The sequence below is a fragment of the Zootoca vivipara genome, chromosome 16, assembly GCF_963506605.1.
Source record: "Zootoca vivipara chromosome 16, rZooViv1.1, whole genome shotgun sequence".
NCBI classification, from domain to species: domain Eukaryota; kingdom Metazoa; phylum Chordata; class Lepidosauria; order Squamata; family Lacertidae; genus Zootoca; species Zootoca vivipara.
Window position 1 is genome coordinate 33868535 of NC_083291.1, and position 24417 is coordinate 33892951.

A 24417-nucleotide genomic window follows, 5' to 3' on the forward strand; every position below is an offset into this window, starting at 1 on the left:
ATAAATAGGGACAGGGGGTAGTCCACTCGCTCCCAAATGATCGACATACACAGCCATCTAGCATTTTTATAAACTTCTTAAAAAACCCGCACTTGGGAGGCCAGAGAAACAGTCAACTGCACAAGCTAAATTTTGTCTGCTATTTACATAAAGTGTAAAAAGGCACCAGCAAATACATTCTACATCTCGAGAGAGAGACTGTGGCTCGGCCCCACCCCCCAAAAAAATCCCCTTCCCCCCCCCTCCATGCTTTATGGGAGAACCAGGGTTAAGAGCCAGGGACGTTTTACCGATTATGTGAGTAAGAAGCTAAACTGAGTGGTAAAATAAATTGGTCACTGTATAAAAAGGCTAATATGTTAAGAGTCCTCTTTTTGTTTTTAAGGAAACAAAACAAAGCCACACGAAAGTCCACAGATCTGGGGGGCAGGAAGTAATTGATGGCTGTCCCCAGTGGCAAAGGCTTGGGGTTTCAGGGTAGTGACTCCAGGGAGTAGGCACTTCTGAATGGCTGAAGGGGCCAGGCCAATCAATCCAGGAAAAATAAAGTGCATTTCAAGGAAAGAGGAGCTGGGTGTGGTTTGATGCCGCTGTGGCATTTGGCCTGCCCTCTGAGCACAGGTGGTAGTAGCAATAGCAGCCGACTGCCTTGCCAAGCAGCTATTCACAACCCGGTTCTCCCTCCACCCTACCCCAGAAAGCCAATGGCAGGCACAGTGGCATGAGGGTGCAAGTTAAAGGCTTCCTTTCAATCCGGCTCCCTTCTCACTGGTACACATGCATACACACAAACACACAGAGTCTACTGACTTGCAGTGCAAAGCAGCTACTGATTCCTTAAAGAGAGCTCTGCTCCGACCAGCCCTACTGAGGGGACGGCTGCCACCTCGCCCCCATGAGAAGGCATTTTGCCCAGGGCAGCTGGGAGAGAGGAAGCAATGCCCCCCAGGCATGCCACGCCAATTGCGCGCACGCTACGGGTGACCCACCCAGGCTAGAGGCGGGAAGCGAGGAATCCCCTTCCTTGATGCAAAACTGCAACCGATGCTAAAGGAGGAAGCAAGCGACACGTTTTGATCCGTTCCTGCTAGAGAACATTTTGCAAGGGATCTAGTGTAGCTAGGCTTGCCTCCAAAGGCATGGTGGGTGGGGAGGGAGGGAGGGAAGGGGAATTACTGGTTGGGGGCACATCATCAGCATGGAGACCAATTCCCCCCCTCCTCCCCCATGGCTCTTATCCAAGATCTTGAGCAGGTTGCAGCCATCATTTCTTCTCTTCAGGCAAGCAAGTCGCCTCCCCTAGTTTCTGCAGTGGTGATTTGGTGTGTCCTTCCTTCTTGGACGGGGGTCACCCACAGCGGGCATCACACCGTCGTTCCCCCAGTCAGCTGAAACACTGCACCTCTCTTCCACTCGCGCCCTGCTGTTGACTCGGAAGTCTCCAAGCCGCAGGCCTCGTACCACGGCCAACTCGGCACTCAGTTTAGGTTGACCCGCAGGTAGGAAGTGGGGACGTACCCCTCGCCCCCTTTGCTTCGCCGCACACGGGTCCATCCATCGCCCTTGTCCTCCTCCATCAAGCCGAGTTCTTCGCCCTCCAGCATGGAGATCGTACCTTCACTGGAACCTGGAGTGGAGGGGTTGGGGAGGGGAGAGCAAGCAAGCCGGCAAGTGAGCCGAAACTTAAGGAATAACTCTAAAGAAAAAAAGGGTAAAGGCAAAGGACCCCTGGACGGTTAAGTCCAGTCAAAGGCGACTCTGGGGTTGTGGCGCTCATCTTGCTTTCAGGCTGAGGGAGCCAGCGTTTGTCCACAGACATCTTTCCGGGTGACGGGGCCAGCAAGACTAAACCGCTTCTGACGCAATGGGACACTGTGATGGAAACCAGAGCACACGGAAACGCTGTTTACTTTCCCACCACAGCAGTACCTATTTATTTACTTGCACTGGCATGCTTTCGGACTGCTAGATTGGCGGGAGCTGGGACAGAGCAACGGGAGCTCACCCCGTCAAGGGGATTCGAACCGTTAACCTTCTGATCGGCAAGCTCAAGAGGGCTCAGTGGTTTAGACCACAGCACCACCTATGCCCAAAAGTAGAACTGTAGCAGGAGATGTACAAACCAGTGACAACCACAGCAAGCTTGGAACATGGGGTGGATGTGAAAAGAAGAAGCCAGGACTTGACCAACCTCTGTCCCAGACAAATTAAAAGCAGCAGTGGTTTCCATAGCCCTTGTGTAAGTTAAGATTGACTTTATTTAGGTTGGTTTAGCTCCGCCTCCATAGCCCATGCGGCTGGGATACTCGATCGGTGTCCCCAGCCAGGACATCGACAGGGACACAGCTGTAGCAACCCCTCCACAGCCCCAGAAAGACTGTATGGGGTGAGCTTTGCCATCTTGGATGAGCCACTAGCTCTCTAGGGAGGGAGGGGGACGTCCTGTGACAGGACTATTTGCGTGCTGAGGGTCTGCCAAAGTGCAGGAAAGGAAATTTCCCTTTTCGCTACTGCACTTAAAAGAAGAAAGTTCCCCATAGGAATGTACGGTCGGTCCCTGCTGGATCAGACTAGAAGCATCCTGTTCCCATAGACAAGTTGCCTACGCCGCCATCCATCTTGCTGCATAAATAAGCTAAGGAGGTGTAGGGGAAGAATCCATTGCAAGAGAAGGGATCCTGCAGCCCTCCAGACCTTGCCTGTTTACAATGACCATCATCCCTGGGTGTGGCTGGAGTTGAGCAACATCTGGAGAGTCACAGGTTCCCTGTATGGGGGCTTCTGAGACTGCAGCATTGCTGGAGCTAAGCAGATTAAGGCCCAAGCAGCCCCTTTGCCTTGAGGCTCCCAGTGGCCTCCTATCTGAGCGAGATATGTGTGTTTTAAGTGTGGGCAATACCACCTGAAATTGCAAGAAGCTAGAGGAATTGCTCAATGGAAGTATACCTGAAGGAGCGTCTCCACCCCCATTGTTCAGAGTCTTCTGTCGGTTCCCTCACTGCGAGAAGTGAGGTTACAGGGAACCGGGCAGAGGGCCTTCTCAGTGGTGGCACCCGCCCTGTGGAACGCCCTCCCATCAGATGTCAAGGAAATAAACAACTATCTGACTTTTAGAAGACATCTGAAGGCAGCCCTGTTTAGGGAAGTTTTTAATGCTTGATGTTTTATTGTGTTTTTAATATTCTGTTGGGAGCCACCCAGAGTGGCTGGGGAAATTCAGCTAGATGGGCGGGGTATAAATAATAAATTATTATTATTTTGAGGGGTGAAAGTGTGCAGTGGTAGAAGCCCCAATGAAACAATAGTGCAAATTGGATCCTTTCGCACATGCTTTACAAATAAAACAATTTGTGGGGATTTATGCAACCTAGCAGTTTGAAAGCACGTTAAAGTGCAAGTAGATAAATAGGTACCGCTCCGGCGGGAAGGTAAACGGCGTTTCTGTGCACTGCTCTGGTTTGCCATGCTGGCCACATGACCCGCAAGCTGTCTGCGGACAAACGCCGGCTCCCTCGGCAAGTAAAGCGAGATGAGCGCCGCAACCCCAGAGTCGTCCACAACTGGACTTAACGGCCAGGGGCCCCTTTACCTTTTTATGCAGTGTAAATGATGTGGATCTTGAGTTCCTCCCCCACTTCAAGGCACCATGGCTACCTTTGCTTTCTCTATAACAGGGGTTCCCAACTGTGAGGGACAGGGGATATCGCGAAGTCCCTCCCCTCCTGAGTTCAAGCCCGTCCCCGAGCAAAGGGGAAAGCAGGGAGAGTTCCGATTCCAGTGGGGAAGCAGGAAGTCGTGTCCGAGGCTCAGGCAAGGTAGAGGAGCCAGGGTCCCAGGTGGGACAGGAAGGGGCAAGCAAGGGGGGAAGACCCATCCCTCCAACTCCAGAATTACGCAGGAAGAGGAGGGGCAAGAGGATGGGTCTGCCAAAGCTTTTGTGTTGGAGAAAGACGCGCCAAAAGCCATTAGGAGGTTCTGAAACCGACTGACAACATCGCTCCGTGTAAATAGCAATGACTTGAGCACTGTAAATACGCAGCACCAATAAAAGAATAAAATGCAGAGCTGCGTAGCGTCGTTACTCTGAAGTAGTCCACTCCGGCCACTGTGACAGCAACCTCCTAATCATTTTTGGGCTACTTCGGAGTTGCCGGGATGAGCGTGTCCGAGGCGGAGAAGTGGCGGCAGATCGCTGAGCAAGCCCAGCTAGAACTGCAACAGCTGTCGCTGCAGGCGCAGGGAGAATTGAAGGCAGCTAAAGAGGAGACTAAGAAGGTCCAGGACGACCGGCTACAACTTGCGGAACAGGTGAGAGAGCTCCAGGAAAAAGAGCAGCATTTAAGGGCGGTGGCGGTAGACCTCCAAAACAAGCTGGATGCAGAGAAAAACAAGGCGGGAGGGGCTCCCCAAGTCCAAGTGCTGCCAGGAAGGAGAGCAGGGACCCTTGTAAGCAAGTTCAATGGAGACCCGAAGGAGTTTCAGGGCTTTGAGACTGAGATCGTGTATGCTCTTGAGCTGCACCAGAATGAGTTCCCCGATGATGAGCACAGAGTAGCGTTTATTGTGGAACATCTCACCGGAGCAGCCAGGGAGTGGCTAAGACCATTAATCGCAACCAAGAATCCTTGCATGAAAAATGTCCAACAATTTCTAGAAGGTTTGAGGACGATGTATTCGTCCGATAGTCATTTGGACCAGACTAAGGAGGAACTGCATAATTTACGCCAAGGAAATATGACAGTTCGCGCATATTGGGCGAAATTCACCATGCTGGTGCACAGACTGGGGTGGGTTTTGGATTCGCCTCCCATGCAAGCTGCGTTTTACTTGGGTTTGAGCGAGGAGGTGAAGGATGAACTCTCGAGAGGTCCAAAGCCCAGTACTATGGATCAGCTGAGCAAAGCAGCTCTGGCGGTGGGGGTGAGGCAGGAATCCCGGTGGAACGACAAGCAAGCGACGCGCGCAAAGCGGGCTTGGTTCCCACGGTCGCAGGAGAAGCCACTCCCTCAACAACCCTTTCAGGCCACGCCTGGAGCCAGCCAGGACCAGGAGCCCATGCAGATTGATAGCGCGCGCGCGCGGGCTTTTCAAACCCCAGCGGCGCCAAGACGCAAGGAGGGAAGGGGCGGGAATTGCTTTCTCTGCAACTCACCCCAGCATCTCGTCAGAGACTGCCCACATCGCAGGGAGTGGCAAGGAAAGGCGGGAACGGTGGTGCCCTCCCCCACTGACGTAGCACCACAGCAGGGAAACGGGAAAGCCTGGCTGCAGGAGACAAGGGGCAGCAGCCAGGCACAGTCAGCAGACAACAGCCCCAGCCCGCCCACCCGCACAGAGAGGTGCAGAGCCAGCCCACCCCTCCCAGAGCAGGAGTGGTTCTAGAAGTGACGCTAACGCTCCCAAATGGCTATCCCCTGACGGTCCTCGCCTTAATTGACAGTGGGGCGTCCGCCAACTTCTTCTCGAGAAGCTTTGCAGAAGAGCACCAAATCCAGCTTTTGCAGTTGGATTTTCCTCTGCACGTAGCAACCATTGACGGCAGGGAGCTGCTGGGAGGGGCCATCACACATCAAACCCCCCCCATGAGAATGACGGTGGGAAGGCACTCAGAGACACTGGCGTTCAACGTCACCACCATCTCAGACCCCCCCATCGTCTTGGGCATGAGCTGGCTGGCGCGCCACGACCCCTCCATCAGTTGGCACCAGAGGTGCATCACGTTTGGGTCAGACTTTTGTCTGGAACATTGCATGCAGCACCAACCAGGGGAGGGGCCTCCGATAGCCACGGTGGCCACCATGCATATCAAAGGGGGTGAGGCAATACCCAAGCAGTACTGGGACCTGCAGGAGGTCTTCAGCGAAGCGGAGTCCGACCACCTACCCCCGCACAGGCCTTTTGACTGCCAGATCAACCTGGTGCCAGGGGCGACGATACCCCCAGCCAAGCTGTACGCCATGTCAGACCAGGAGCTGGAGGATCTGCGCGCTTTCATCGACAAGAACCTCAAGCGGGGGTTCATAAGGGAAAGCAAGGCAGCAGGGGGCAGCCCGGTCTTCTGGGTGGACAAGAAAGACACGCAACAGCGCCGTCTTGTGGTGGACTTTAGACGGCTGAATTCGGTGACAGAGCCCGTGGCTTTCCCCATGCCCAGAGTGGATGATCTCCTGACAGCGGCACGCAGGGGCAAGATTTTCACCAAGCTGGACCTAAGGGGGGCGTACAACTTGATCAGGATCCGGGAAGGAGATGAATGGAAAACCACGATGTTCACGCCTCTGGGCTCTTTTGAATATCTGGTGATGCCCTTCGGTTTGCAAGGGGGCTCAGCATGCTTCCAGGCCTTCATGCACCACGTCCTGGGGTCCCTCCTCTTCAGGAAATGCTTGGTCTTCCTAGATGACATCCTTATCTACTCGAATGACCCAGTGCAGCATGTGAAAGATGTCAGAGAGGTGTTGCAACGCCTGAAGGAGAACCACCTGTATGTGAAGCTGGAGAAGTGCAAGTTTCACACCAAAGAGGTGGACTTCCTGGGCTACAAGCTGTCAGACAAGGGGCTGGCGATGGACAAGGACAAGGTGCAGGCCATCCTGGACTGGCACAGCCCCAGGACGCGCAAAGATGCCCAACGCCTACTAGGCTTCGCTAACTTCTACAGGAAGTTCATCAAGAACTTCTCTCGCGTTACGGCTCCCATCACGGACTGCCTGAGAGGCAAGCAGAAGTTCAAGTGGACACCAGAGGCGCAAGCAGCGTTCGAAAGCCTCAAGAGAGTGTTCGCCTCAGACCAAAACCTGTTCCATGTGGTGCAGGACGCGCCCCTACGCATTGAGACAGATGCTTCTGAAAAAGCTGTGGGCGCAATTTTGTTGCAACTGGACGCCAACAGGGAGTGGAGACCCTGTGCCTTCTTCTCCAGGAAGCTGACACAGCCTGAACGCAACTACACAGTGTTTGATAGGGAACTTCTTGCGATCTACGCTGCGTTCCAGCACTGGCGACACTTCCTGGTGGGCGCGAAGCACCCCATCCAGGTGTGCACAGACCACAAGAACCTGGAGTTCTGGAGAACTGCCAGGGTGCTCAACCAGCGGCAGATACGGTGGGCAGAGTTCTTCTCGAACTTCAACTTCTCCATCCACTACATCCCGGGGGAGCAGAATGTCAGGGCGGATGCCCTCTCCCGCAAGCCAGAGTACATGGAGGAGGAGGCGCCACCAGCCCCAAGGCACATTTTCCCCCCGTCGGCATGGTCCTGCGGAGCAGCAGTGGTGAGCGAGGCAGAACTCACAGCACTGACGGCAGCGGATGAATTTGCCAACCGCATCTTCAGAGAACTGAGAGGGGGGAGGGAGCAGGCAAAAGACTTTGCAGGACGCAGAGGGCTGCTTTTCTACAAGGGTGCGCTGTACCTACCCACCACCCAGCTTCGACGTACGGTCCTCAAGCAGATGCACGACAACCCTACAGCGGGGCATTTTGGAAGGGACAAAACCGCTCACCTAGTCATGAGACACTTCTGGTGGCCAGGGGTGCGGGAAGATGTTCGAGACTATGTAAGGGGCTGTACCACCTGCCAGCGGGCGAAGGTGGTCAGAGCAGCGCCACCAGGGTTGCTGGAGCCCTTAGCCACACCACACAGGCCGTGGGAAGTGGTGTCCATGGACTTCATCACAGATCTGCCTTCGTCCAGGGGTAAGACTGCAGTGTTGGTGGTGGTGGACCTCATGTCCAAAATGTGTCACTTTATACCGTGTGCCAGGGCAGTCTCGGCAGAAGAGACAGCCAAACTGTTTGTTGATCACATTTTCAGACTGCATGGATTACCTTTAAGGGTTATTTCGGATCGTGGCCGCCAATTTGTTTCCAGGTTCTGGCGGCGGCTCATGAACCTCCTGCAGGTGGAGGTCAGCTTGTCGACGGCTAGACACCCGCAGACCAACGGACAAGCGGAGAGGGTCAACGCCATTCTGCAGCAGTACCTGAGATGCTACGTCAGCCAGCGGCAAACGGACTGGGTGGATCGCTTGCCACTAGCAGAATTTGCCTACAACAATGCAGTGCACGTCTCCACAGGGGTGTCGCCCTTTAAGGCCAATTACGGGCGCGACCTCAGATCTTTCCCAGAGAGGGAGAGGGAGGAGGAGGAGGAGGAGGGCCCACAGGCTGAGGATTGGGCAGAGGAACTGGAGACGGTGCACCAGCAGCTCAGAGACCACTTGGAGAGGGCCAAGGAAGCGTACAAAAAGGGGGCAGATCGCCACAGGCGACAAGGGGAGGTCATCAGGGTGGGGGACAAGGTGTGGTTGTCCTCGGAGGGCCTTCCCACCAGAGGGAGGTGCAAAAAGCTGGCACCCAAAAGGCTGGGCCCCTTCACGGTCACGCAACAGGTAAACCCGGTGGCATACAGGCTGGCACTGCCAGAGGACATGAGGGTGCATCCAGTGTTTCATAGATCGCTGCTGTCGCCGTACAGGGAAAGCAGCAGGCTCCGAGACAGCGAACAAACCCCCGAGGGAGGGGGGGAGAGGGAAGGCAGGGAGCAACTCAATGAGGCCACGGCCATCCTGGATTCAAGGTGGGGGGTGGGGGGACTGGAGTACCTCATGGCATGGGAGGATGCTCCACCGTCCCAGAATGAATGGGTCCCAGCCACTCAGATACAGGAGGAATTCTTGGTGGAAGAATTTCACGCCCTCTTTCCCCACAGACCCAAGCCCTGGCACATGGAAAGGGAGGGGGAGGAGGAGGAGGCACGGGAGAGCAGCTCACCATGGCGCTGGGAAGCGGAGTTTGAGGAACCAGAGGATGAGGTATGGGTGTCACCGAGATCCACCCAGTCAGAGGAAGGAGCAGATTGGCAGAACGTTTTTACCCCCACCAGCTCTGACGCCACGGACTTTTTGGGATTCCCGTCCGCCCAGGCGGAAGGGGGGGGATCGCAGGACTGGGGGGAGGTATTCACACCAACGGGCTCGGAGAGCACTGAGTTCTTAGGCTTCCAGTCGTCACCGACACATGGGGGGGGCCTGGGGAGGGGTGAAGGAGAGCTTGGGAGGGGGGTGGATGTGAGGGACAGGGGATATCGCGAAGTCCCTCCCCTCCTGAGTTCAAGCCCGTCCCCGAGCAAAGGGGAAAGCAGGGAGAGTTCCGATTCCAGTGGGGAAGCAGGAAGTCGTGTCCGAGGCTCAGGCAAGGTAGAGGAGCCAGGGTCCCAGGTGGGACAGGAAGGGGCAAGCAAGGGGGGAAGACCCATCCCTCCAACTCCAGAATTACGCAGGAAGAGGAGGGGCAAGAGGATGGGTCTGCCAAAGCTTTTGTGTTGGAGAAAGACGCGCCAAAAGCCATTAGGAGGTTCTGAAACCGACTGACAACATCGCTCCGTGTAAATAGCAATGACTTGAGCACTGTAAATACGCAGCACCAATAAAAGAATAAAATGCAGAGCTGCGTAGCGTCGTTACTCTGAAGTAGTCCACTCCGGCCACTGTGACACCAACAAAATTTTCTCGAGGACCCCTCATCGAGCCGCTATTGTGACAAGGACCCCCATTAATTCCTAATCCTAAAATTAAAAAGTGAGAGCCAAATTAAGAGTCTTTTTATATTTTATATTTATACGTTTTTTACAGTTACAACAGAGTACTCCATCAGTATACAGTTAGTTTTAATTTTCAGTTCTTAATGAGATAAGTTAAATCTGTCCTTTGAGTCCATTATTTCTGAAATATTAGGTTCCAAACTTGAAACTTTCACTCTGAAATCCGACCGCATGTCGAGCCGATTCCTATATTTGTTTTCCATGAAACACATGGAAGAAAATGCTTGCTTTGTTTACAAACACTACTGTTTTGCAAAGAGGCGGCGCGCGCCAGGGGGGAGGGAGGGGAATGGAGAAGACAGGGTACCTGCGCAGTAGCGCACAAATGAAGCCGACGCGCGCAAAGCATCTTGGGGAGGTGAGCGTTAGTAGAATGCGCGCGCTGCCTCTTTGCAAAACAGTAGTGTTTGTAAAGCGCCACCTAACGGCATACAGCAGAACTACTGCCTCTATCTAATTCTAGTTTTGCGCTAGACTCTGCTCGTGCAGGAAGCGGCCAAAACAAAAAATCTGTTTTCATACGAAATATATTTAATATATTTTTTATTCTAATAGCATCTTGCGGACCCCTCTGGCATAGCTCGCGGACCCCTGGGGGTCCACGGACCACCTGTTGGGAACCACTGCTCTATAACTTATAGCATGAGGAATTGCAGTTTCCGGATACAAGGAACTACTTTTTGTTAGAAAACTGTGCTGGTGGGGCAGGAAGAGAATAAGACTGGGCCTCTTTCTTAGGCAAAGCCATATAGGCCAAAAGGAGCCCGCCCCGGCCACTGCATCCTTCACAAGGCGGGGCTGCTAAGTTAGCAGGGTGAAATAGCACATTCCAAACAGCACAGTCCAAAAGCAGCACCACTGTTCCTTGCAAAGGTAGTAACTGGGCAATATTGCTGAGCAGGTACCTTCAAACTGATAGAGAGCCACACAGGTGCCTATGGGAGACGTCAACTCCTCCTCAAAGTCGTCATCAAACTCGGTGTAGATGGGCTGGTTGAGTGCGTCCTGGTTCTCATCGGAGTGGGTAGTGTTGAGGCTGCAAGGAGAAGGGAGAAAAGAGAGTGGAGCTGGTTCTCTCTCCAGTACCGGGATCAAAGCAAGTCAAGGAACCAGGGCTGCTGGGCTCTCCCGCAAGAGCTTCCTTTAGACAAATGCTTCCCTCTGATATTCAGGACCTCCGTATTTATGCTGCACCGCAAGCGGCAATGACTGAATCTGACCAAGAGCCAGGAGGGTCAGTACCAGTTAATGGGATGGAGATGGGAGAAAAACCAAAGAATCGGAAGAGAGAAGAAAAAAAGTGTTCTCCTTACCAAAAAGCAAACAATCCCTTCCCTGGCCCAAAAGGTAGGACGATTCAGCTGCTAACCTGCACAAATCTACCTTTTCTGTAGTTCCTGTCTTCTTCTACTGATCTTTGCGAGCTCCAGGTTGCTTTCCAGAAGCACCGCGTTGCAAACTGGAAAAAGCAACAGGCCTCAGTCTAGGAAGAGACTTGGGGGCCTGGTGGTGCAAGATTACAACAGGAAGAAGAAGAAGAAGAAGAAGAAGAAGAAGAAGAAGAAGAAGAAGAAGAAGAAGAAGAAGAAGAAGAAGAAGAAGAAGAAGAAGAAGAAGAAGAAGAAGAAGAAGAAGAAGAAGAAGAAGAAGAGTAGTTTGGATTTGATATCCCGCTTTATCATTACCCAAAGGAGTCTCAAAGTGGCTAACATTCTCCTTTCCCTTCCTCCTCCACAACAAACACTCTGTGAGGTGAGTGGGGCTCAGAGACTTCAGAGAAGTGTGGCTAGCCCAAGGTCACCCAGCAGCTGCATATGGAGGAACGGAGACGTGAACCCGGTTCCCCAGATTACGAGTCTACCGCTCTTAACCACTACACCACACTGGCTCTCCATGAGACTATGGAAGGGGATAATACCATCACAAAAGCAACTGACATCAGCCACAGCCATAGGCTAGGTCTCCACTGCTTCTAGGAATAGAAGCAACTGGACGTGTCTTGACTTTTCTTGCTGCTTCTCTCTCCAGCCTGTAACATTCAGGGCTTAGGGACAATTTCATGTCCCCAAAGTTAACTCTTTAGACGGAGGTGCGGGGGGGGGGGTTCAAGCAAACTGGATATACCAAAAACTAGGAAGAGTTAATGAGAACCTGTAATAAGGTTCTTGTAAGTATGTGTACAGTGGTACCTTGGTTCTCAAACTTAATCCATTCCGAGAGTCCGACTCCTGAAACCGTTCAAAAAGAAAACAAGGCGCACCTTCCAATTGGTCGCAGGAGCTTCCTGCACTCAAGCGGAAGCCGCGTCGGAAGTTCGGCTTCCCAAAAATGTTTGCAACCCAGAAAACTTACTTCTGGGTTTGCGGCATTCAGGAGCCAATTTGTTCAGGAGCCAAGCTGTTTGAGTACCAAGGTACCACTGTACTGTATTGGCTTTTTTCAGATTCGGATCTCATTCCCCCTTCTGCTTTAACCATGTTATTTACAATTCCTTATATTAATGGGGAAGGTCTTGAGATAGCCCCCCAGTGTGTAACAACTTTTAAAGACTTTAAAAACACATGATACACGAACCCTTAACTAATGTCAAAAATAATAATCCAATGTGTTTGAGAGGTTATTGGTTTGCTTTTGTTTTCGATTATGTATATATTGTGATTTTCTCTTGTAAACTGCCCTGAGACCTGCGGGCACAGGGCAGTATGGAAACTTAAGTAATTAAAAATGAATCTGATGCTCAAGGAAGTTTTGAGGCCTTGGCTCCGTTCCAACGAGCAGCTCAGCTGATGTAACTCATGCCAACATGCTACCAAGCAGCAAGTTGTTCTACTGCAGCAAAGCAGCCCTTCCAGGGACTTGCAGAGATTCAAATGCCCCAAACCCTGGCTCATCTTCTGTTCATAAAAAAGAGGGCCCTTTCCACACTGCTACGGGGCAGCCAGAAGTCCTGCACCTTGCCCTGCAAACCCAGCTCTCACCTGTCTTTGTCATGTGAGCAATTGTTGTTGTTCAAGGCGCTTGCATGATCCAAGTGGCGGTTGTAGCGTGTGACGCTATCCGGTCGGTTGCTCAACATCCTGCTCTCTGCATCTGCCAACCAAGCCTATAGAAGAAGGGACACGGGTTAGGAATTTCACTGCACAGGTCAAAGGTAAAGGACCCCTGGAAGGTTAAGTCCAGTCAACGGCGCTTCGGGGGTTGCAGCGCTCATCTCGCTTTCAGGCCGAGGGAGCCGGCGTTTGTCCACAGAGCTTTCCGGGTCATGTGGCCAGCATGACTAAGCCGCTTCTGGCGCAATGGAACACAGAGACGGAAACCAGAGCACATAGAAACACCATTTATCTTCCTGCCACAGCAGTACCTATTTATCTACTCGCACTGGCGTGCTTTCGAACTGCTAGGTTGGCAGGAGCTGGGACACAGCAACGGGAGCTCATTCGAACCGCCGACCTTCTGATCAGCAAGCCCAAGAGGCTCAGTGGTTTAGACCACAGCACCAGCCACGTCCCTCATCTTCCCCACAGTGGTGCCTGGGTTGTTTGCACAGCTGTCCTGTCTGCTGTGGCTTCTTGAAGAATGAAAATGTGTGGATGGCCACAATGATCCACTGAAGAAAACAAGGCCCTCCCCCCCGCCCCCAATGTTTCATCCATCCCTGTTCTAATCAGGCTTCCACACACGACATTCAGGGCTACCTGAAGATGCTGTGATGCTCAGGGTAAAAAAAAAGGACAGATTGCTCCTCCCCCTCCCTCAGTGTAACTTGTCAGGAAGCTGCTCTGCGCAAATGTCATGGGAATGAATAGCAGTAGGGCTGCAGCTTTTGTCCATTCTAATGAGCAGTAATGTACAGTTGCACCTCGGGTTTTTGTACAGCTTAGTTCACGAACAACTTGGAACTCGAACGCCGCAAACCCGGAAGGAGGTGTTCCGGTTTGCGAACTTTGGCTCGGAAGCCGAACGTCCAGCATGGCTTCCGATTGGCTGCAGGACGCTCCTGCAGCCAATCAGAAGCCGCATCTTGGTTTCCGAACATGGGCTTCCGGAACGCATTCTGTTCGAAAACCAAGGTATGACTGTATATCAACAGCTATTGGTAAGATGGCAAAGGACCTGAACTAGGAAGTCTCTAGTTCAGATCCAATAAATTTGGGACCGCAGCCAAGGCACTCTCAGCTGGCCCCTTCAACCTGGAAGATGTGCCAGCGGAGAACCCTCCCATTTTGTCTCTGGCCTGGCCTGGGTGGCTTCTGTGCCAAGAGAGTAGAGTCAGGCAGTGGATCTTGGCAAATGCCTGACCCTACCACTGTCTGGAGACGATCACAAAATCACCTCCATCTCACACTTGCTAGGCACACCCTAATCTGTTAATAGTTCAGGTCTTTTGTCTATGGGGGCCACTGCCGTTATAAGAGAACGAGGGACGTTTTCACGGTGAGTTCCAGCTCCTCTTTCTCTAGAAAAATAGCATCAGATACGGTGTGAAGCACAGTTTACAGGGCTATTGAAGAAGTGGGCAACTGGATCTGGCCAGCAGCCCATATCTCCACCCCCTCCAGTAGGCCAAATACAGCAGGTGGGCGGGACGGCTCATCTACCCATCATTGAAGTGACATTTTTTTGCCCTCACGGTTGAAATCAAATGGTGAGGGCAAATGCGCAGCTTGCAGAAGTGCCCCACTAGACCTCATGAACAATTGCAAACATCTTTTGGTGGAAACAGGTCTATCACCTGATCCAGGTGGCCGTGACTTGCTTGAAATGGCCCTGTAGGCCCAATGAGGAGGTTCCCTAACCGTGGGTTACTGATATAAATGGCAAATAAATTGCTGCCCGGGTCGGATCTACAAAAGTAAAATTACGCCTAACAATTCTCCCCCTGGAAAGGCTATCTATCTCGAGAAGCGATCGGGAGCGAAATACTACAGGAGTGTAAAGATCTGGTTTGTGGTGACTGATCAAAGATGGCTGCTGCCGGCTGAGAGAAGAATTCTTGTACGGACTTGGCAAGATACCAGCGTGAGAAGAGACAGTGTTAATTTATAGAGGAATCATAGGCATAAATTCACACAGAAACTATAATTTGGTCAAACTCGCCTGTCATGAGTCTATGTGTATTCCTACCCTTGGTTTGTGCAGAGCACCATGGGAGTTGCAAAGCCTCATGGGACCCTGGCCATCGAGAGAGAGAATGGCATGGGAATCTAAACTCTTGAACTCTGAGAAAGAGGATTTTTGACTCCTATCCTGTTCTTTGATGCCTATAATTTCCCCAACTCTGCAGCTGTGAAATCTTACATTCCGATGTGATAAGGAATTAGGGAGGAAGGGTCCTCCGGTGTGTGCTGGGAACTGAGAGTGTTAATTGCCCTGCAGGTTGATTAATGGGTAAACACAAGGCATCTGTGTAGCCTCTAATTGATTGACAGGACAAAAGGTTGTGGAACTTTTGATTGGATTATTCAAACGCCAAAACCCACGTAGATTGGATAATGACCTGTAAGCCCACGTGGAATACCTCGAGGGTTTTGGAGATTTAAGTCTGTAAGAGGTGGGCTCTATTGTCCTTTTGTCTTGCAAAATGGCCCAGCAGGGTACTGCTGTTCTGTTCCTCTTCAAGGAGCCTAAGAGAGACTGAGGTTTGCCAATGGCTCTTGACTGCGATTTGCCCGAGATGGAGAGATGGTCTTGATTTCAACTTTGCCTTAAGTTTGTATTCGTAAGTTTAGTTATGCTTTTCTTGTTTTATCTTTGTATTCCCTTTTCTTGAGAACTGTTGCATTTTACTTTGTTTAACTGTTTTATAATAAATAGTTAAAAGAGATTTCTTTGTGGATTTTGGTCCTTTCTGGTTACACTGCTAAATCTAGTCCTAGGCTGCTTTGCCCTCTACCAGGCTGAGTGCATTATTGATCCCGGTGGCTTTAAGGAGACCCCGGGTGGTGGCAGCTTTACCATTTGAAGGAACTGTTTTGTAACCCCGTTAGAGCCCCTGAGCATCGCTAGATCCTTTCCCAGGTAGCGTGGGGCAGCCAAGCGGACTCCGGAGGGAGAGCGGGTGTGCCGGTGGGGAAAGAGATTGAAGGTGTTACAGGGCTCTAACATGACATCGCCTGCCTGAGAAAACTCAGGGGCTTGAAAGAAGATGAAAGGACTGTAATAGATTATTGGATAAGATCTGGACATTATCGACTAGAAAGCAGTGACAAGAGGAGGAGGGAACTTTCTGAGTCTGAAGCATGGGAAGTCAATTTTAAATTTGTATAATTTGGCAGAAGATTTGGATTAATTGATTAAATGAAATTTGTATAATTTGAGAATGAAACAGATGTTAAAATTGGAAAATCTAATAAAAATGTTTATTAAAAAAGAATTACGCCTAAACCTTAACATTTGGGACACAGCTCCGGGTCAGCGGTGCCTGAGCCATACATGTGATGATTTATATAATCATCGTGCAAGTACGGACACTGGAAAGTGCAAGAGAGTTGCCCCCCCCCCCGCCCACTTTGCCTGCCAGTCCCTTACTTCACATTTCTGGACTTCTAGTCGCAACTTCTCAATGTTGCCCAGAGTCTCAGAGATCTTTGGCTCAAGACTATTAGGGTCTCCCATCTGCGGCGTCTTCTGGTAAACATCCTTCATCTTATTTAAGGCATCCCTGAAAGAAAGGAGGAGGGCAAAACGTTCTGTGTTGTGAAGATACTCTAAAAAAGCAGGTTCATAAAATCAGGAATCCATGGGGTTGGGCACCTTGCATTGCCCGACAGTCCATTCAGGTACTCTTAACCTTCAGTGCCGTCCGAAAGCAAAAAGATTCATTCGTTTTTCCAGAGGGGTAGCTATGCATGCTGTTTTTGCTGCAAAATACTAGAGCTCCGAGGCACCACAAAGACAAATGCATTACAGCTATTATGGTTTCCTGGGCTAGAGTCCACCATCAGATGCATGATTGTAATCCTAAATATAGGCAGCGTCCTCATTTGCACATCATGATAAGCGACCATGGTTTAAACTGTGAACATGCCTTTTCCTGCAAGCGGGTCCCTGCACGGCACACCCCTTCCCTCTAGTTTGCATGGCACAAACAAGTCACACCGCGACTATCTGGATCATCTGATTCTAGACAGTGGCTTGTTTGTTTCAAAGAAACTATGGGCGGTAAGCCGGAAACACGCTAAGAACAAACCCTGGTTCATTTCTGGCTTTGTTTGCTTGCAACAAACAAACTATGGCCTGGGTTTGGATGGCACAGCAAGTGGTTGGGGTGGGGCTGGGCAGGGGGAGAGACCACATGGCAAGGGAGAGGCACGCTCACGATTAAACAATGGTTTAAGACACTAGACCGTGGCTTATCATGACATGCAAACCAGGGCAGCGAGGTCAGAAGGAAATGAAGGGCATAATCTACAGAGGAAGCTTAAGCTCAAACAATGATTTCCAGAGTCGGAGCCAGCAAATGGCAGCAAAAACTACAACAGTATCTTGCAGCACCGTAAAGGACTAAACAAATTTATGACGGCATTAATTTTCATGCTTCGTAGAACTGTAGAGTTGGAAGGGACCACGAGGGTCATCCAGTCCAACCCCTTGCAATGCAGGAATCTAATAATAATAATAATAATAATAATAATAATAATAATAATAATAATATATTTATACCCCACCCATCTGGCTGGGTTTCCCCAGCCACTCTGGGTGGCTTCTAATTTAGAATATTAAAAACACGAGAAAACATCAAACATCTCTAAACAGATGTCTTCTAAAAGTCAGGTAGTTGTTTATTTCCTTGACATCTGATGGGAGGGCATTCCACAGGGCAGGCGCCACCACCGAGGAGGCCCTCCCCCAAAGCATCCATGATACCACCTTTCACACAAGGATTTCTACACAAAAGCAAAATAATGATAAATTTTGCACAACCCTAAAATCCCTATGATTATTTTTTTTCCTATGTCACCCTACATCTGAGGATCAAAGGGCGGTTTACTATATAAAAACACAAAAAATATTTATCCTAGTAAACAGTGCTTTTTTAGGGGTTACTCAAGGCTACACAGTACTGACACCTCTCTCTTTTTAAAAAGTGTGGCACTTACTGTAACAACTTCATGGTGAGTATTGGCACCTATTTTTCTATGGAAAAAGTCACTGATAGTAACAAAATAACAAAAAATAGGCAGTTTGAAAGGCCTTGGATTGCCTGATCAGCTAAAGGCATGGGAGAAAAGGAATGTTTTGCCCAGCTAGGCGAGCCTCCCTGGGGGAGTGCATCCCACAAATGGGGAGCCACTGCAGAAAAGGCCTTGCTCTCATGTTGCCACCCTCCAGACTTACTGTGGGGGAGGCACACGAAGAAGGGTCTCAGTTGATGGTCTCAGGGTCCAGCTAGGTTCATATGGGGAGAGGCGGTCTTTGAGACTCTGAGCCTTTTAAAGCTTTGTAGGCCAAAACCAGAACTCTGAATAGGGCCTGGAAACTGATGGGCAGCCAATGCAGTCAGGCCAGGATCGGTTCCTGCCCTATGATAGATAGCAACCGACAAGCAATGAACTTTTTGGCCTTTTACCAAGTCAAATGTTCTCAGCGGTCCCTGCCTGGCTGTTTGGAAAAGATCAATGAGATAGTAGCCTTTTTGTATTAAAGGCTGTAGGTATTTACCTGGGAGTAAGTCCCTTTGAACTCAACGGGGCTTACTTCTGAGCAGGCATATAGAGGACTGAATTCTAAGCGCTACAGTAAGACAGGGCGTAAAACTGCTTGGGCTAAGCCTAGTGTCGCTAACAATGAAGGCTAGATTGCTCATGGATATTATAAACCATTATTAACTACTAGTGTCGTTCAGCCCGTTAAATAAACGGGCGCTAGAACACATGTGAGCGCTGCACGGAGCACCGGATCAAGGAGCTGGTCTGCAGAGTCAGCGCCCAGCAACGCCGCGCTGGATTGAGACGGCGATGCTCCGTGCGGTGTTGCTGGGCGCTGACTCTGCAGACCGGCTCCTCGATCTGGTGCTCCGCGCAGTGCTGATCAGTGCCGACCCGGCAGGCCGCCAGATCAAGGAAGCGGCCCAGCAGCGCCGCACAGAGCATCGCCTCCTCAATCCAGCACAGCGTTGCTGGGCGCTGACTCTGCAGACCGACTCCTCGATCTGGTGCTCCCGGGACGTCTCCTTCCTGTCGGCGGCAGGGGGACAGGAACGAAGGAGGAGAAAGCAGCCCTTTCTCCTCCTTCCTTCCTCTCCCCCAGCCACCGACAGGAAGGAGACATCCCGGGGTTTGGAGAAGTGCTTGCGCAGCGCTTCTCCGAACCCCGGGACCTGTCTTTGCTGGACGCACACACACGCGCACTCTCCTCCCACCCTGCCGCCAACGCTCAGTCCGGCCAGGAGCGGCGGTTGGCGGCCGCAGGGAAACAGTAGGTGGGTTGGTGGGGAGAGCGCATGCGTGTGTGTGTCCAGTCTCTGCGTCCAATCCCTGTGTCCGTGGGGCACCTGCGCAGTGGCGTGGACACAGGGACACAGGGACTGGACGCAGAGACACTTGCACTTTATTATATAGGATTAACTATCAAGTTTTAATTACAGATTTTGAAAAGATTCCAATTCTGAAATCTCAATTAAAAACAAAAAACAAAAAAACCTGCTGAGCTAATTTTAAGCATTGCTTAGACCACACAAATCCCATCTTAAGAGCCTAACAAGCGAAGAGGATGGTGATTTTCAGTTTCTGACCTCTGATCTAGTTCTTTCTGCAGCTCCCGATTCCTTTGTTCAATCTTCTGCTGGAGCTTTTTTCTCCTCTGTTCTGGAGGCAGGTGGCTAAAGTCCTCCGTGATCACAGTCTGGCAGCAGGAAAAGACACACACATGAATGGGAGTGGTGCCCTTAAGGCGCCTCTATGCACGTTGCCCTACTGACCCCAACCCCTGCCCCTTCCCTTGTCCACCTAATCTGTCCAGCCCATCTGTGGTTAGGGTACATCAGTTAGCATAGCCCCAAGCACAGAAAGGACCACCGACAGCTTTCAGGCAGCAATGATCCCAGCAAACTAAGGTCCGCGGGTTAGATCAGGCCCAATTGCCTTCAGGATCAGACCCGCGGACGGTCCGTGGATCGGCATGGGGATTCCGTTATTTCGGGCTGCGCCATTTTTTTCCTGCGCCATTCCATTCCCCCCCCACACACACTGCGGTGCCTCCTCCTCCAAGGCTTCTCCCTGCCCTGCCTAGAGGAGGAAGGGAGCTGGGCTGAGCTGACTGAGCGCCTTTTTAAGCAGCCCCCCTCCGGAGCCAGCCCTTTCGCGCTGCTCATCTTCCCTCCATTGCTGCCACCACTGCCCTGGTGGCTCCTGTGGGCCAGAGAGCGGAGCGGATGAGCTCACTCTGCCCACCCATGAGAAGCAGCAGCGGCGGTGGCGGCAGCGGCAGTCCCTGGGAAGGTAAGCGCAGCAGCTGGGGGTGTGGAGGAGGACTCCTTGCCCCTCTTGCCTCTTCTTCCAGATCCCCCCCCCCGGTGCTGCTTCTCCAGCCCGCCACAAGGTCTGAGGGACAGTGGACTAGGCTGTGGCTAACAAAAATTGCCAACCCCTGCCCTAAAGCCTCACAAGCAGATCTTGCTTGCCCACCCAGCTCTATGTATAGGGCACTAGGGCAGGTCTACTAGAAATAATCAACAGGGCTTTTGAGCATTCAAAGAACTTCATAGCATTATTTCAGCAGTTCTTATGGCAAACCCATAAGCTAGACACCCGTACCTCCCCCCCCCGTGGGGTCAAAGTGACTGGGGAGTGACTTGGGAAAGGAAAAGTGGAAAGGAATAAGCAAACACCTCCCCGACCTACATGATCTTCCATTCCAAACTCCCGTCTTACCACACAGCTTTGGAGGGCAAATAAATAAATTGGGAGGGGAAAACCTCATGTCACTAAGCAACACATGTAGTTTGAGCATGTGCTGCACAGATTGCATAAGACCAATTAGTGAAGGCCAAGGTTAGATCCAGACTGGGGACTTCTTAGCACACAGCAAGGGAGAAAATTCAGCAGCACTTCGTTCTCTACTGTGCGCTGTAAGGGTCAGAACAGAGGGGCAACAGGCACCCTCACCAGATCTAGTCAGAAAAGCAAGCAAAGGCATCTGTGACCTTGTTGGACAACTACGAATTGTCACAGCTGGCTGTGAGCCCCTTCCAATTCCATGATCCGTAGGACTTTCTAAAACAAGGGACCACAATCGGGAGTCTCACCAAGGCTAAAAGACAATCTACCCTGGGGCTGCTTGGCAGTGACAGAGGCAAGGCAGGGAGTGTGTTTGCCTCCCTCCTACAGAGTGTAATTAGACTCAACTGCACAAATCACCAGAATTATTTGCTCCATAAGCGTCGTCTTCCAGCACACTTGCTCATCTGCTTTTGTGGCATAAATGTGGCCTGAATTGTGCAGATTGATTGATAAGAACTGATGGGCTTTGCTTTGGGCAGAAGGGTGCCTTCCGATTTCTCCCACCACCTAAGCTTGTAACAAGTTCCCAAGTAAAGGCCACCTTATCTGAGACCTGAACCCACAGCCCCTAAGAAATGCAGCAACTAAACCCTTCTCTTCCTCCAACTTTTACTGTGAACTGCTTTGGCATGATTTCGTGGAAGCGTGCATAAGAATGCTTTAGGTATGTAAGTTTGGAAAGTGCAAGTCTTTGAAACTACATTCATGCATGGACTACGACTGCCAGTTCATTGGAGCTAAAACTAGTTCTTGTTTGGGTCTGTGCAAATAAAATATAATAATAATAATAATAATAATAATAATAATAATAATAATAATAATAATAAGGCACAGCTAAAAAGTCAATAACCCAAATCTCAGGCAGACACTCTAAGCTATTGCCTGAAGTCACTTGTGCTAGTATCTGAGCTCAATGGACCTCATTGCCCTTGCAAGACTCCATGTATCAGAGGCTCTATAGGTCAGAATGGAAGAGGGAGGGGCAATATCTGTCTTTAAGACATTTTATAGGTATATGTCAGACCTGAGGCCAAGAAAGCAGCATAACCAGCTGCACCAAAAACAGATAATGGATAGACTGACTGCATATTCAAATTTGAAATGTCTCCTTTCCATATTCATTGTACTGGCAAACAAGTGGCTGCTTTGTAACAAATAGGTGAGGGCCCCATGATCTAGGATTCTGGCTTTTTAAAAAGCGTCTTCTCAGCACCAAAACCATGACTGGTTTTCTACTTGGTAGGCACGTGATGCTGGTTTATCAAAGAGGAATTGTCCACTTACCCCCCGTTTGAGGCTGCGGAAGGACGTGATGCGGGGTTTGACTGTCTTATTGATCTCGTTCAAACAGTAAGACAGGGGGTCACGGGTGAATTTGGGGGATGGAGGTCCATTGATGGCAGATGAGGAAGGGGAAGAAGTGGAGGAGGAAGGGCAACTTAAGGGAGAGAGGGGAGGGGGTGGAAGCTAGCGAAAGACAAGGGTCGTGAACAAGAAACGAAACACAAAAGAATGGAGAAAACTCTGTAAGAAAATAAAAAGGCACACAGAGACACACACACACCAAAAAAAAAACCACCCCCCCAAAACACAACAACAAAGAAATTACAGTACATTCCATCTATACGGTACATTCTTACAATGGAGAGCAACACATTGGCCAAACGTTTTTAGAAACCATTTGCCCTGAGAAGCAATGGCTAAGTTCGCTGTTTATATTGCCTACCTCAACCACCTGACAAGACAACAAATAGCAATCCAGTGTGCCCAATATAACAGGAATGCACTGTAATAAAAACCCCACCACCGAGAATACATGGGGAAGTGGGGGGGGGGAGAGAGGCAGGAGGCAACAGCACAAGATGTAGAGCTACACTTTAGCACCACGGACAGTATGAAAAAGAAAGGAAAGAGTTGCAGAGTCATGCCAAGATGCAAAGCTGGCTTTCTGTATAGGCATCTGATTCAAACGCGTCCTTAGATATTCTGAGCAATCCTGAAATTCCTGGTCACCAATCGCATGATTTAAGGGGTGGCCCCAAACTGCAATACCATGGGAGGATGAGGTTCGAAGGGAAGGGGCACAATATTGGTAGAAACCATTTTTGAAGACCAGATAATTCAGGAGCACTGGATACTTTGAGGGAGCTACCGTTTCCACCCCACCCCCCATGTTCTCCCTGTTTCAAATTAAGCCTTCAGAGCTCCTGCAACTCACCCCCTCCTCCCAATGGACCCTTCTCCCTTGAAATGCTGCTTTGTGTTGCTGACTACCCCATCACAGGGTGGAAGCAGCCTCGCTTTACCGAGAGCATCCTGATGAAAACACACAACCTTTGTCTCTCTTGGAATAAGTCGTATGGCGGGTCAAGGGATTTCTCGGAGCTGGACCCAAATTCCCTGCGCCTCTGAAGGCCATGCTGCCCATCGAGTTGAGAAAGCAGCATGCGATCGCTCCAGGGGAGCACCCCACCCCGACAGCAGCTTCCTGTGGAGCTGCGCAAAATTGGCACTTGGTTTGCAACAGCTGGAAGAGTCAGAGGAATCTCGTTCCAGCGTGGCTGCACCTTGCCTCAGGGGAGCTGCAAGCAGCTCGGGAGCCCTGCATAAGCTAGGAAGAGAAACTTGCTGAAGCTGGGCGGGTGAGTGTCTGGATGAGAGACCGCCTGGAAAAAAACCCGCTTACTGCCTTAGGTTCCATGGCGGAAAAAAGGAATTACATATGCACAGAAAGCAAATGCTGTGAAAAGCATCGGCACTGGGCAGTGGGGCTTAAAGGCAGCAAGCCAGAATCTAAGAGACTTTTATCTATCAAGGGATTGCTGGGATTTTGGCATGCACATCCTCACTTGGCTCAGAAGTCAGCATCTCAAAGGACTGTTGGGGGGGGGGTGGAGTGAGAGGCAAGAACTATCAGAGCTGGTGTGGGACGCATGACGGAAGGAAAATAAGGCTTCACTGAGATTATGAAGGGCCTTTGGCCTCTCACCTCCCGGATGCAGGAAGCAAAAGAAGTAGGGACTCTCACTGAAGATCTTTTGGGTGTCCCACATGAGCTAAAAAGGGGCCTGGCAAGTTCTCTTAGAGAAACATTGGATCCTGGACCACAGCTCCCACCTTCCTCAGCCAGCAGAGCTGATGGTGAGGGGGTGGAGGGTTGTAGCCCAACCAACAACCAAAGACCCAAGGTCAGCAGAGTTAGTGCTCTTATTTCCTCTCCAACTAGAAGACACTCGTGAGAAAGGAGAAAACAGGAAGCAAGAAGCAAGGCAGCACACAGGACATGGAAGAAATTACAGAGTTGTGTTTTTTTAAGGGATGCAGGCAATGGAGAGGCTAGCAAGAGATGTGAGCCAAGGCAGCAGAGTCTGGCTCTCCTGTGACATCTGCACTGCGAGATTTACAGGACAGATGTGGCTGAGGAGAGTTCACAGCCCAGATCTAGTAGCAGAAGAGTTAGGGAGCGAAATGAAGGGCAGCTTAAGAGGAAAGCAGGAGAAAGGAACCTTCACAGCACCCGAGGAAGTTGTTCAGGTGGGAGAAGGAAGGAAGGAAGGAAGGAAGGAAGGAAGGAAGGAAGGAAGGAAGGAAGGAAGGAAGGCCTTGCTAAAATGAGCCTTTTGCGAAAGAACAGCCTGTGCACGTTATAAAGAAGCCTCTGGAGAAAACTAGCTAGAAATGTGAGGGCTTGCTGAAGCAGATCTTGGGCCTATGCCATAACCATCTCCATAATACAAACACAGGGGTCAGCTAGGGACTGTAGGGAAGAGGAACGCCCTCCTCTGAGCGACAGGGGCAGCTGGAAGTCAGAAT

The 24417-nt window shown here is 50.8% G+C and overlaps 1 protein-coding gene across 3 annotated transcripts in view; it reads right to left on the minus strand.

Annotated features, from left to right (window-relative positions):
- Positions 1-52: 52 nt before the first annotated feature.
- Positions 53-24417, minus strand: part of TRIP10 (thyroid hormone receptor interactor 10) — an 87774-nt gene continuing 63409 nt past the window's right edge. For 2 of the 3 annotated variants that reach the window (XM_035140377.2, XM_035140378.2), the window contains exons 10-15: positions 21889-22071; positions 19338-19447; positions 16133-16265; positions 12583-12707; positions 10510-10640; positions 53-1627 (exon numbers count right to left, since the gene is read on the minus strand). In XM_035140377.2, coding sequence (XP_034996268.1) covers positions 1479-1627; positions 10510-10640; positions 12583-12707; positions 16133-16265; positions 19338-19447; positions 21889-22071 — 831 coding nt within the window. In that variant the 3' untranslated portion in view covers positions 53-1478. The remainder of the gene's footprint in view (positions 1628-10509; positions 10641-12582; positions 12708-16132; positions 16266-19337; positions 19448-21888; positions 22072-24417) is intronic. The other variant, XM_035140379.2, reaches the window with a different exon arrangement.